Raw genomic sequence first — 12,979 nt, forward strand, 5'->3', positions numbered from 1 at the left:
GCTCAAATGCACTCTCCTTACAAGAGCATAGTTGCGTTGGATTGAGCCAACAGTAATGGCTTCATTTTGATGTAAGTACCTCTTTAAAGACCCAATTTCCAAGTTTCCCCCGGGGTGACTGGGTAGGACATCTGTTCAGTTCAGGCCCCATAACATGCTGTGTGTCTGGTTTTTGGCTTCTCTTCTTTATTTCTCACCCGAGGTGTCCTGGGGTTGAATCTTCAAAATGAAGCATCAGTGGCTCAGCTTTCTGAGGCTGGCATGATGCTATCGATAGTTTCGAAGCTGTGGATCCGTCCCTCTGCTGCATCGTCAGCAAAGGCCGCCTTCCTATCAAGGTTAGCCATGCTGTATATAAACAATCTGTCAGTTTTGAAAGTTTAAAGGACATTGTCTTGTATATCATATCGCTTTCTGATGCTTACTTTTGTGCTTGTCCCATTGTTATCCTCTGGCCTCCATAGGTACTACACACACATGGTGCACAGACTTAGCTGCAATCCAAACACCCACCTATGCACATGGAAATAGGTAAGCAAATAAATAAATCATTTCTTGACATGTTGGTATTTTTATTTTGGGTAGTCTGCATAATACTCTCTAACACATATACTCTGGTATAAGGATATTGAATACTAATTTAACTGCACCTGCATACCAGGTCACAATACACACACACACACACAGAGAGAGAGAGAGAGAGAGAGAGAGAGAGAGAGAGAGAGAGAGAGAGAGAGAGAGATTCCAAGTGACTGTAGTGAATCAATTGAGTGGCTAACAGTTGCCAGCATCTCCCTGTGGTCTCCCTCCAGGCCATTTTATTAAATGCCCTTTGGATACTTTTATGTTTATCATCCTCTTGTTTGATCATTTATGAGAATTACTCCTATATTTTCCCTCTAATTTGTAGCTTTTATCTTATTTTCATTAAGGGTTTTTGCTGTGTTTTGTTTTTATGCAAAGAGGTTCCTCACTTTAAGGTAGGTGACTGAAGCAGTGTTTTCTTTTATAGCTACCCATTTTACTAGAGTCCTCATTTTTATTATAGTACTCTATAATACATACGTGTATGTATTTAAGTATGTATATAAAATCCTTTCCTATACGAGGGTAATAAAGAATACACCAACTTTGAAGTGGTATATAAATATAAGAATAAATAATAACAGGATCTTAAAATTAGTTAGATTGGAAAGATAATGGAAACATTGCAAACCAAACCTTGGGAAATATGGCAAAAGTAACAATTCAAGGAAAATGTACAGTCGCGACCATTATTTTAAAACTACATAGTATGACGTAAGTATTCAAGGTGAGAAATATGGGAGACACCACTGATCTAACCAGTGTCCCTCTCTTGCCCTTCTGTGCACGTTCAGTAGCTCATGACACTAATTACTGAGCCAATGGGATTGTGTGTCCTTCCTTATGGCCTGGTCCCCCAGCCCACCATAGAGATAAGGCTTCAAGTTGGAGAAACAATAAGTCAGAATACCCAAGCCCCCCAAGTTAAAGAAAGGCCACTGTAGAGTGTCACTCAATTTGAGACATCCACGTAGACTTCAAGTGAGGATAATATACTTTCAATGTGGGGAGAAAACTGATATTTTGAAACTATTTATCATAGCATGACCCAGCACAAGTAAAAAAGGAAGAGAAGGAGAAGAAAAAAAGGAGGAGGAAGGAGGAGTAGGAAGAGGAAAATGGGGTGACAATTGTCACCAAAGGGAGTAGAATAAAGGAGAAAGTAAAGAGCAGAAACAAGTGAAACACAAAACCACGAAGGCCCAACAAGAGGGGCTCTTCCCTAGCCCTTAGGAAAGCTATCAGCCATTGCCAACTCTGTTCCAAGCCCTCTTGTCAAATCTACTTACACCTCCCCATGTGGTTCAAAACATAGCAAGAGCTTGCAAACAGCGAGCTCTATGGATGGCTGCACTGTTTCTTTATTCCTCCAACAGCCCAGGAAATTCGTCCCCTTCCTGGGAACAGACCCCAGTGGATGCTGTGGATAACTCTGGGGTAACCTGGAAGCCTCAAGCTGGAGAAACCATAGGATCTCCTTAGCTGCCCCACAAAGCCTAAAGAACAGAACAGTAGGCCGGAAGCCAAGAACTACAGGTGCAAAGTCCAGCGGAAGAAAGCCGCCCAGGGTGAAGGGCGGGGCTTACAGCAGCGCTCCAGGAGAAGGTTCTCTAGGCAGGGAAAGAGCAACACAGTGTTCTCATTAGCATGCATGCGCTATTTTCCCCTTCCAAGAATAGAATTCAATCGCAGTCCCCGGGAAAAGAATGAGGAGTCATCTCCATTCTCAGCTAGTTCTACAGAGTGCTTTTGATAACGGCACTCCAAAGAATTAATTGGGGAAAAAACTAAGCGGGACCCCAGCAATAATCAACATCTTTAAACACTATTTGCAAGCAGCTCCGTTTAATTGTCTTCCTTTAAATTTTCTTTTTCTTTGTTCAACTGCATCATAGCTGAGCCTCTCCTGGTGTCTGTCGTCTGTTTAGAGTCTAGGGTTCATGGGTGCAGAATTTCTGATGACTTATAGCCATAAAGTAGTAGATTAGCACCATTCAGAGACGAGTGGTTGTTAAAACTAAAATTTTGGTCTAAGGCAATTTCAACAGTGCAATTTGTTGTATCCAAAATATAAGTGACAATATTTTACATGGCCATATCACTCAATATGTCAAGGTCAAAGTTCCCAAAAACATTTCATATAGAATCAACAAGCTTTGAGAGTTTTAAATTTTTTAGTGTGAGGTGTGTGTGTGAGAGAGGGGGGGGGTGGGTGGAGGGAGGGAAAGAGGGAGAGAGAGAGAGAGAGAGAGAGAGAGAGAGAGAGAGAGAGAGAGAGAACGGAGGTCAAAGGAAACTTTTTGGACTTTTTGCTTTCCTTCCTCCTTTTTATGAGTTCTGAGGCTCAATACCAGCTTGCCAGGTTTGTGTAGCAAGTGCCTTCGCCCACGGAGCCATCTCACCAACTTAGTGCTTATATGTATACTTGTATTTCTTGGACCCAAATTACCCTCCTTCAAGATTCAGATTAAGAGTAAATCTGAAAACGCAAGGTCAAGGATTTAAGGAAAACATGTCTGCTAAATTTAACTAGTTCCTCCTTAGAACTAATATACAAAGCAAATGCACAACCTAGCATTCACATTTACTTGTCAGTTCAAGCCACTGAATGCTCCCTCGGGGCAGCATCCTTGGCACTCCTACAATGAGGGAAATCTGAAGACGGTGGAGTCACGCTTTGAAGTAAAGTGCAGTACTACAAACTCTCTTAGCCTAAATCTTTCTCCATCCACTTAAGAGTGCCCGAGGAGTAAAGGCTCTGCACAATCTTGGCTTTAGCTTCTTCTTAAGAGTCCTCTTCGTTTCTGGTCTAAGTGTCAACTGATCCTAGCTGGTCCTTGGGATAAGCACAGATCGCACAAGCAAGACATATCGTGACGTCATCATTGCCTTTCCTGACTGGTAGAGATTAGCAGTGGCTGATCTGGAGAACTGATACACAGACCTGAGAGGTCCTCAGCCGGGTGAGAGGTCCAGGGAAGCAATCAGTACAAAATGCACCTGTGATACGGAACAAAGAACAGTCTTGGGTTTTACTGGGGTGGGGGTGTAGATATTATTTTGGTTTAGGGGTATTTGTAACTTATTAGGCTGCATCTATAAGCTGTGGATTTGTACCGGTGAAATATGGCTAAATACCCAGCAAGTCGTCTTGTTCTGCCTAACAGATGAGGGGGCACAAATGCAGCCTTCTAACAATGAAGGAACAGGCAAAGTTACCATAAAAGGCATAGCCACAACCCTGCCCCAGTCTAATGGCACGGATAATTAAACTGATTTACAGGCGGTCGCCATATTCAAGACTTGTTCCAGGGTCAGCAGAAGGGCCCAGCATCTGCGCTAGCTAAGCTGCTGAGTGGTCGCTCAGAGTGGTTGAAACTGCGCATGCCCAGACTCTTGACTCTCACAGAGTGCTCAACAAACCAAACCAAAGAACCCAGACCAACAACCGCTCTTCGGTTCCTTTATTGGCCCCAGGGTTTCTTTTCCCCTTTGCCTTTCACATCACTCCTTAACAAAAACAAAGCAAAACAAAAAAAACCATAAAAATGGGGTGCCATTTTAAGACAGAGATGGTTAGCAAGAGTGATTATAGCCTCTAGGACTGGGAACCAGGCTCAGATTTCCGTTGTTTTCATCTATAATTGATGAAGGAATTTTGGGTGCAGGGGGGCGGGAGGAGATAAACTGAGGATAAGCCAAGCCCATGATTCAAACAGAACTCCAGTGTTCACAGTGTGTCCGATCATAAACGGCCATCCTTTCTTGGGTTCTGACTCAGCCAAGTATCTGAGAGACAAAGATACGTACCAGTGACAACCACACTGCCAAGCCACAGACTCCACGGCAGCCTCTGACAGTGGACAAGGGTATTATTTTGTGGGTTATAGACAAAATGGTGAGTAATTCCCCGTTGGCTGGCCCTGAATGCTTTATTTATTAGAGGCTAACATTAAAAAAAAAAAAAAAGAAAGAAAGAAAGAAAGAAAAAGAAAAAGAAAAAAAAAGCACTGCTGTTAAAGCAGACAAGTGTGAGCATCTAGATGCTCCGGAGAAGGGGCCTTACGTGCTCTCGGGCAACCAAAGAAAGCCTAGGCCGTGGATTCTAGCATCACTTCCACATCGTAGGTAATTGCAGGGCAGAGGTAAACAACGTGTTTCAAGACCAAAGCCTATAAATGGTCTGACTCCAAAAGCTAATTCCACAACTATTTCTGGTTCTTTGATGCCAATTTCCAAAAGTCAAAGCTTTCTGTGTCCATGTCGACTCCCCACACACTTCCTCTCTTACCCTGGCACAGCCTCCTTTGAGGAAATGGGATGCAGGCAGCTCTTAAACAAAGCCTGACATCTGCGAAATCAAAGGAACAATTTCTTACTTCACAGACAATATTGCTTTATATTAAACTTAATTTTTAAAGCTATGATGCTTCTTAAATCATCAAAATGATCCAACCAAGATATGTCAAAATGGTGAAGAAATATCTTCAACTAAAACGCCTTTCATCCCCCAAAAGCAAAGTTAAATTATAAACCCATTTAAACAAGTCTACTCAGCAGAATAACATTCCTCCTCTCCTTTTAATTACTTTTCTCTTGATATTTTTTTCTCCTTCATATCAGTCCTTACCAGGTACACCCTTGCTTATGATGCTCCAGGCAGGGGCTGGGGCTGGGGTTGGGGCTCTGGGGGACTCTGGTGGGGGGTGGGGGGGATGGGTAGGTGGGGGGGGGGGACAGTGAGATTCTCATTACTCTGAGGTGTCAGGACTTATTGCCTTTCCTCACTTTGTAAAATCCCTTCAGGTTTCTTTTTTAATCTTCTCCCATGACTTCAGTTCCACAACTTTTCAAAGAAACGTGACACTCAGGAAAGAGAGCTAGCCTCAAAACAAGCCTGTCTTCCTCATAGCACACAGGCCAACATACTCAATAACAAAAATGTAAGGTTGGCACCCACCACCCTTCACTGCGTCACCTCACGACAGTCCTATGTAAACAACATAAGCACACAGGACCCACTCAAAAGATGAGCTTCAGGAATATCCATGCCCTTTTACAACTGTGCACAGGCTTGTCAGGAGACAGCCTGTCCCTGGGCCTCAGGAAACCTAAACATGATGCACATGTTCACAGAGAGCCCCAAAGCTTTCAATAGACTACACAACAGGCAGGCCCCTGGATGTGTGGCATTATTTTGTTAGTTCCAGACAGAATTTAGTCTCTGTTCTCCAAATAGGTAGGACATTGACCATTATTTGAGAAGGAATGTAGCAGAAAAATTTCCTCCATAGGGATGGCGAACTACAGAACAAAAGAAATTAAGATAGGTTACACTGCCTAAAATTGGAGATAAATGAGACTTTTTGGCAAACCTCAATGTGACTTATCTTTTTTTTTCCTTTACTTACATTAAATTTCACACTGTGATATCAGCCCACTTCTAAAAATACTTCTAAACCCAAATAAATAGAACCCCTGTGGAACAGAGACTGAGAGCTACAGAGTCCATTTCATAATTCCCTGTAGGTTACCAAATCTGCGCTGGGTTCTGATAGGCCCGGATCATCCCACAAGGCTTTCCAAGTCCTGGAAGACACGCTGAAAAGGCCAGGCTTAAGGTACTCTTCAAGCTAGTCTTCAATCAAAAGATGTTAAAAATGTTCCTTTAGCTAAGTATGAAATACACAAAATGTCCTGCCCCCTCCCAAACTTCCTACACAGAGGCCTTGAGCCTCGTTAGGAACATTCTAGAAGGCAAGGCTTTGAGGTAAGCCCTTGAAAGTACCCTTGTAAGAAGGTTGCGGTGTGCTCTTTCCTCTCTTCTCCCTCAGCTGCTCTTGATCTTTCTCCTCACTCCTTTCCCCTCTCCTTCCTTCTCTCTTCTCTCCCCACTTCTTGCTCTCTCTCTCTCCTCACTCCTCTCTCCTCGACCACCCCGAGTTGCCTTTGTGCAAACCAGATCTGAAACTGTCAGCACCTTGGACTTGACCTCTGATTCTATACTTGGTTATAGGCAAAACCCAACCTAACTAAGACACACTAATTCACAAAATGAATATCAGAAACATTGGCCAAGCTAGAGCAGCTGTACCAAAGCATATGAATTCTTTTTAAGATAGTCACTTACATATAATCTAGGAAACAGCCTGGGTTCGCCCCATCCCAAAGCAATGAGGCAGCTTCCTATTAACAGTCTAGGAAAAAATATGAGCCAGTTATCTGTGCAAATGAAATACATATACAGCAGATGAAATATCTAAGCTAGGAGGCCTACATCTCTACTTAATATACCCTAGTCTGGCAAAGGCAGTAAGACGCTTCTTCATTGCTGGTAATATTTGAACTTTAAATAAGGTTTCAACTCTTGGGGGTTGTGGTGGTATGAAAGAAAATGGCTCCCATGGGTCCACAGGGTGTGGCACTATTAGATGTGGCTTTGTTGGAAGTATGTCACTGAGGACGGGCTTTGAGGTCTCAGATGCTCAAGCCAGGCCTAATGGTTCACTCTCTCTTCCTGTTGTCTGCCAATCCAAACACAGAACTCTCAGCTACCTCTCAGCACTCTGCCTACCTGTGTGCCACCATGTTTCCTCCCATGACGACAATGGACTAAACCAGCCATAGTTAAATGCTTCCTTTTATAAGAGTTGCGGTGGTCGTGGCATTTCTTCACTGCGGTAGAAAACATAACTAGGACAGGGATGAGAGACTCTGTCTCTGCAAATAAACCATAGAAGCTTGTGGAAAAGAAAATTAGGTGTGTTTAAGTGTATTGTTTTAGGGGGTGATATAAAAATAAAACAAAAAGCCCGCAAAATAGATAATAAAACATCAGCTTGGGCAGAGAAAGAAATGCACAGAAAACAGCAGGCAGAAAATGGATAAATACATCAACTGAAAACGCTACTTAACAACCCAGGACTTCCTTCAAAGCATTCGCTCTGAATGGGTGGTGCTGCCCCCTAGAGGCAGTCCTCCTAAATATACATGTTGACGGGAGTCTACTTAGCATTTACCAGGGTGGCATCACGAACATTGCAGGTAACCAATGGGTCCGGCCCTTCACAATGAAGATTTAGCCCCACAGCACAACTTTTAGTTGCCTTCTCAATACTCATTTCACTGCAAAGCCACTTCACAACGATCTGTGTAACTTCATTTTTCTGTTTCAATGCACAGAGGACTTTTAGTTCAGGCTTAACGTGCCTTGGATTTTTTTTTTTCAGGAATGCCAATTATTCCGTACATTGAAGTTCACTTGCACGGCAGTGATGACGAATGAGGATTCTGGAGCCAGGCCATCTTGATTTCCATCCCAGCTCTGCCACCACCAATGGCACATTCTTGGATAACTCCCTCAGAGGAAAACCGCAAGTGGCCATGGCACTCAGCTCATAAAAGCGTTACTCAGAACAGTGCCAGGGGCAGGGCCAGCTCTGTACAATGGCATCATGGACAGGCTCCATGGAACTTCATTGGGAAGCTTCTACGTTTTAGAAAATTGTACTGCTGACATCATTTTGGGTACCTAGTACTCAATGGCCAATGTAGCAGGCTGCACTGAGCTCCAGTAGTAACTTCCATAATCACATTTTTTTTTCTTTTTGAAAACTTTTATGTGTCTGTGTTTTGCCTGTATGCATGTAAGTGCCCAAGGAGGTCAGAACAGAGTTATCAGATTCTCTAAGACTAGTTATAGATGGTTGTGAGATACCATGTAGGTGCTAGGAACAGAGCCCAGGTCCTCTGAAAGAACAGCCTAACTGCTGAGCCATCTCTCCACACCGGTGATGAAGACTTGATACTGTGTATGTGTGCACATCGGGAACTGTTTTACTATTTAATTACAACATAATACAGTCATGGTAGCTAGAGCATTTACATACTGAAATATTTACGGTTTATTTCTTTACATTTTAGCTGTGCCAAATGCACCTGTGTGAGTATCGTCTTGTGACTTTCATTTGGTAAGTGTAGCAGTGTTATAAAACAGACACCCCCAAGAAAACAAGAGCATGAACAAAGCTGACGTGGCGTGGGAGTCTACAGGGGTCCGCACTGATCCTCTGCACCCCTGTAATGGCTCCCAATTTAGTGTTCTTATGGGACTCCTGGAAATGTGAGGGGGATTGCCGTGCCTCCTCTTGGGCATTTTTCCTTGTTGCTTTGTCTTTGCAACTTTACTGTGATAAAATTTTGTTTCTTCTTATTTTGTTATATATTTTTTAAAATGAGTGAATGAATGAAAACCTAGTCACTAACTGAGACTTATACCTGCTGTGAGAGGGAAAATCAGTTTTCTCCAATAGAGTGACACTAAGTATATAAACCACTGCAGGACAGGCCTCATGATCAGGAGCTGGCCAACATAGTGGACTCCACGGGTTTGGGGTGTGTGTGTGTGAGGTGTGTGTGTGTGTGTGTTATGTGTGTGGTGTGTGTGGTGTATGTGTGTGTGGTGTGTGTGAGGTGTGTGTGGTGTGTGTGTGTTATGTGTGTGAGGTGTGTGTGGTGTGTGTGCGCGCGTGCGCGCATGTGTGTGGTGTGTGTGGTGTGTGTGTGTGTGGTGTGTGTGGTGTGTGTGTGTGTGGTGTGTGTGTGTGCGCGCGTGTTATGTGTGTGGTGTGTGTGTGCGCGTGTGTGTTGTGTGTGTGGTGTGTGTGCGTGTGTGGTGTGTGTGTGGTGTGTGTGTGGTGTGTGTGTGTGTGTGGTGTGTGTGTGTGTGCGCGCGTGTGTGTTATGTGTGTGGTGTGTGTGGTGTGTGTGGTGTGTGTGTGTGTGTGCGCGCGCGCACTCGTGCTCTTATTTGACTACAGTATGGTGGGTTGGGTTTGTTTTTTGTTTCTTGGGTGTTTTTAGTCTTTGTTGGTTTGGAGCTTTTTTTTAAAGAAAGAACTTAAGAGTTGGGTGGGTAGGAAGGGAGGGAGAGAGGATTTGGAAGGAATTGGGGGGAAAAGACTATGATCAAACATTTACATTTAAAATGTGTATTAAATAATACAAAACAAAATATAGTTAAAAATTTTTAAGACAACATTTCTTAAGAAAGGGATGGTGTTGGGTGGGTACAACAGGACTAGGAGTCAGCATTAAGCTGCTATCCCATCCTTCCCCTTTCCGTGTTAAACCATTCCCACCACCGAACAGGGTAAGTGTGGAGCCCAGGAGTTTCCATTCATTCTGAAGAAATTATTTTTCTACTGTATGTATGCATGTCTTCATGTGTGTGTGCACATGCATGCACATGAAGACCAGAGGCTGACACTGGGTTTCTTCCTTGACTGCCATCCATCTTACATGTTGAAAATGATCTCTCACTGGACCCAGGACTTGAGCCTCCAGCTCGTCTAGCTAGCCAGCCTGCTCCAGAGTGCTGGAATTATAGTCACCACAGCTGCAAGGATCTGAGCAGGGACTGGGGAGCCACACTCTGGTGTTGACCTCGTGCAGCAAGCTCTTTCCCCTCCGAATTGTCTCCATGGTCCCATTTTGAGGAATTACTATTAGCTTTTGTTATATATTTCAAAAGTAGAGGTTTACACAATATTTTAGCAGCCATAGAGTTTTCAAACACAATTCAGGTAAAAAGCCTCAGATAAAGCACAAAGAAAAACAAATTTGTGGAGGCTGTAGAGGAAGCCAGAACTTTCCCTGGACTTCCTACAGAGTTTCCAGGAAGAACGTGGGAGGTACCATCTGCTGCAAGCATTTGATTTGAGCGCCGCCAAGAGTTAAGTCTGAGTTCTGAGAATCCATTCTTAGGACAGTCACTCGATTTGGAAGAGACACTTGTGCACACGAGAGAGCCACCCCACTATCCATGGCATCTGAAGCATTGTACACCATTAAGCAGTGCGACTGTCCCATGAAGAACCATCTTCCAGATCAGGGAGTGAGAGCACAGAGCACCCCAGACCAGCAGGAAACCGGCAGGGGCCAGCTCCCCTTGCGCGAAGCTCCTCCCTTGCCTCCGGAGGCCCTTTCCTATACTTTGCCTACATGTTGTGGGTTATGTACCAGACAAATCACCATGCAAGCCTCTTCTGTCCTGTTTGTGGCATCAGCTGGGGCCTGCACCCAATACAGTAGCTTCTTAAAGTCGCCCAGATGTTAATGGGGAAATGCCAATGTGAACCTAACCACACTAAGTGTGAACCCAATGACACTAACAGAACTGGCTGCTGGGTCCCTTAACACCACCAGAGGCATTTAAGATAGAGGGAGGGTGGGCCTTACTAACTCCAGGGACCTCTTGCGAACTGCATTTCAGGCAGGCCAGTAGATAATCCCAGTGGTATAAGAGGGTACGTGGGGGTCGTGCTACAGTTCTACCTAAGAATACTTTAGAATATTCCTTTTCTGTAGTTCCATTTCTGTCTGCTTCTTTAGCCCCACTACCACAAATTCATAAAATCTCAAAATGCTCAGGAGGGTTTATTTCAGCTTTTAATATTAGTGTCCATGCTGGCAATGGCCAGAGTGGTCACTTGTAAATCTGAAAACACTCTGAATGTTCCTTTTCTTGGGTTTCACGTATGACGCAAAACAGAAACATCTCAATTACGTGCGACTAAGAGTAAGAAAAATATACAACTCTATTTAAAACACTTAAATTAACAAGATAGCACTTTTTCCATTCTAGCAAAATATTGTACATTCGGTTTAAACAAGAATTAATATGAAGACACACATTTTCAAAATACCTGATGCTAGTTGAAAAATCAGTGACCATGAGACTTTCTTTTCCAACATATTTCTAATTAGCAAAAACATGTACACCTGGGAAGGGCTGTAGCCTTTCCCCGCCTCCACAGAAGATGGACATCAAAACAGGTCAGTAACGCAAACTGACCAACGTCTCATAACCCCAAATCTTGTTGCTTCGTTTTCCTGAATGATATACTTTGGCTCTCAGCAAATCTTATAGCTTCTTTCCCTCGCTGAACCAGCACATATAACTGCAACACCTCTCACGAAAAGCACACAGTTCTATGCATATACTGAGCCCCACCAAAGCGTGCTCCTGAGTTTGTGTCTGGGTGCGCCTACTCGGAAGCTGTTACAGAAAACGGTGGGGCAAGTACCTGTAACAGCTGATCCACAGGTAAGCCCTGCTCCAAAGAGCCTCACACACACACCACGCCATCCTGCAATGAACACTGCCAGTTATAAATATGGCCTATAGCTTTAAAAAATAAAAAATCAAAACAAACATTTTTCTCCTTCGGCTTTTTCAGATAACAGAAGTTGGACCACAAACCAATACATCTATGCAACAAAAGCCATCAATTCTAGTCCCCACTGCCCAAGAAAACAAATGTGAAAAATGCTGCCAATTCCTGACATTAAGTTGTTTGGCCAACACACAATTTACAGAGTATGTCGCCATGGTCCCACAATGGGGAGGCAAAAATAAGCAGGCTGTGCCGTGTCTGTCCTTCCTTCTGCCTCCACAAACAGCACCTAAGATCCTCTGGATTCGATGCCCTCCGCTGACTTCTAAGTTCCAGGATCGGCAGTATACAACCTTAAAAAAAAAACAAAAAATGGAATGACGTAAGGTTGTGGAGCACTGTGGGTGGAGTCTGAAGAAGCTGTCCACTGAGGAAGAAGGCACTTGCTAGCAGGAGACAGGCAGGAGGCTGGTGGAGCAGCCTCAGTGAGTCAACAGCTTGAGGCGAGTCAGCCAGCTAACCAAGAGTGATGGCTCCGCGGAGGACGCCTTGGCAGATGTGGAGGCTGATTTCTTCTTGTGCCCTTCCTCCTGGAACGGAATGGTGGCGCTGTTGTGCAGATCAGAGTTGATAAAGCACCTGCTCCCCCGGATGTAGTCCGCACCTCGCACCAGGTGCCGCTCAGTCGCAGGTCTAGAGAACCGGTAGACAGAAGAGCTTTCCTCTACGATGGGTGTAAGCCTCTCATTACTGAAGTACCGGCAGAGGGCGTCTTCCCCTGTTTCCAAACAAAGCACACGAGTCTATTAGAGCGAGAACCCCCAGATCTAATAAGTAAACACACAGCCAGCTCTCTGCCCTGCTGTGAAGGGCTTGGACTACCCCTACCCCGGGGTGTCTGCAGAGAGAACCGCAGAGGTTCGCCATCAGTGTTATGGTTCGATCAGAAATGCCAGTACTTCCTCACGGCCAATTCGTGTACTGAATGTGTCTCCTCAGCCCTGCACTGTGCTGGGGAGCCTGAGGAGCCTTTGGGACATGGGGTCTGGCTGGCAGACACAGCTCACAGTGGGAGGTCCTCAGTCCGTCCAAGTTGGCTACCTCATACTCCTCTGCCGCAGACAGAATCAGAATCAAAATCAACCTCCCTCCCTCCCGCCCGCCCGCCCTCCCTCTCCCTCTCTCTGCCACGCCTCCCCAGCTATGATTAACTAAAT

General features: G+C 44.4%; 1 protein-coding gene across 2 annotated transcripts in view; it reads right to left on the reverse strand.

Moving 5' to 3' along the window:
• Positions 1 to 10,931: 10,931 nt before the first annotated feature.
• The window catches only part of Cnksr3 (CNKSR family member 3), a 91,778-nt gene continuing 89,730 nt past the window's right edge, over positions 10,932 to 12,979 (reverse strand). Inside the window, exon 13 of one of the 2 annotated variants that reach the window (XM_051164444.1) lies at positions 10,932 to 12,455. In XM_051164444.1, the coding sequence (XP_051020401.1) occupies positions 12,271 to 12,455 (185 nt within the window). In that variant the 3' untranslated portion in view covers positions 10,932 to 12,270. Of the gene's footprint in view, positions 12,541 to 12,979 lie in introns of both variants that reach the window. The other variant, XM_051164442.1, reaches the window with a different exon arrangement.

This window comes from Acomys russatus, chromosome 21 (assembly GCF_903995435.1).
Source record: "Acomys russatus chromosome 21, mAcoRus1.1, whole genome shotgun sequence".
Classification (NCBI taxonomy): domain Eukaryota; kingdom Metazoa; phylum Chordata; class Mammalia; order Rodentia; family Muridae; genus Acomys; species Acomys russatus.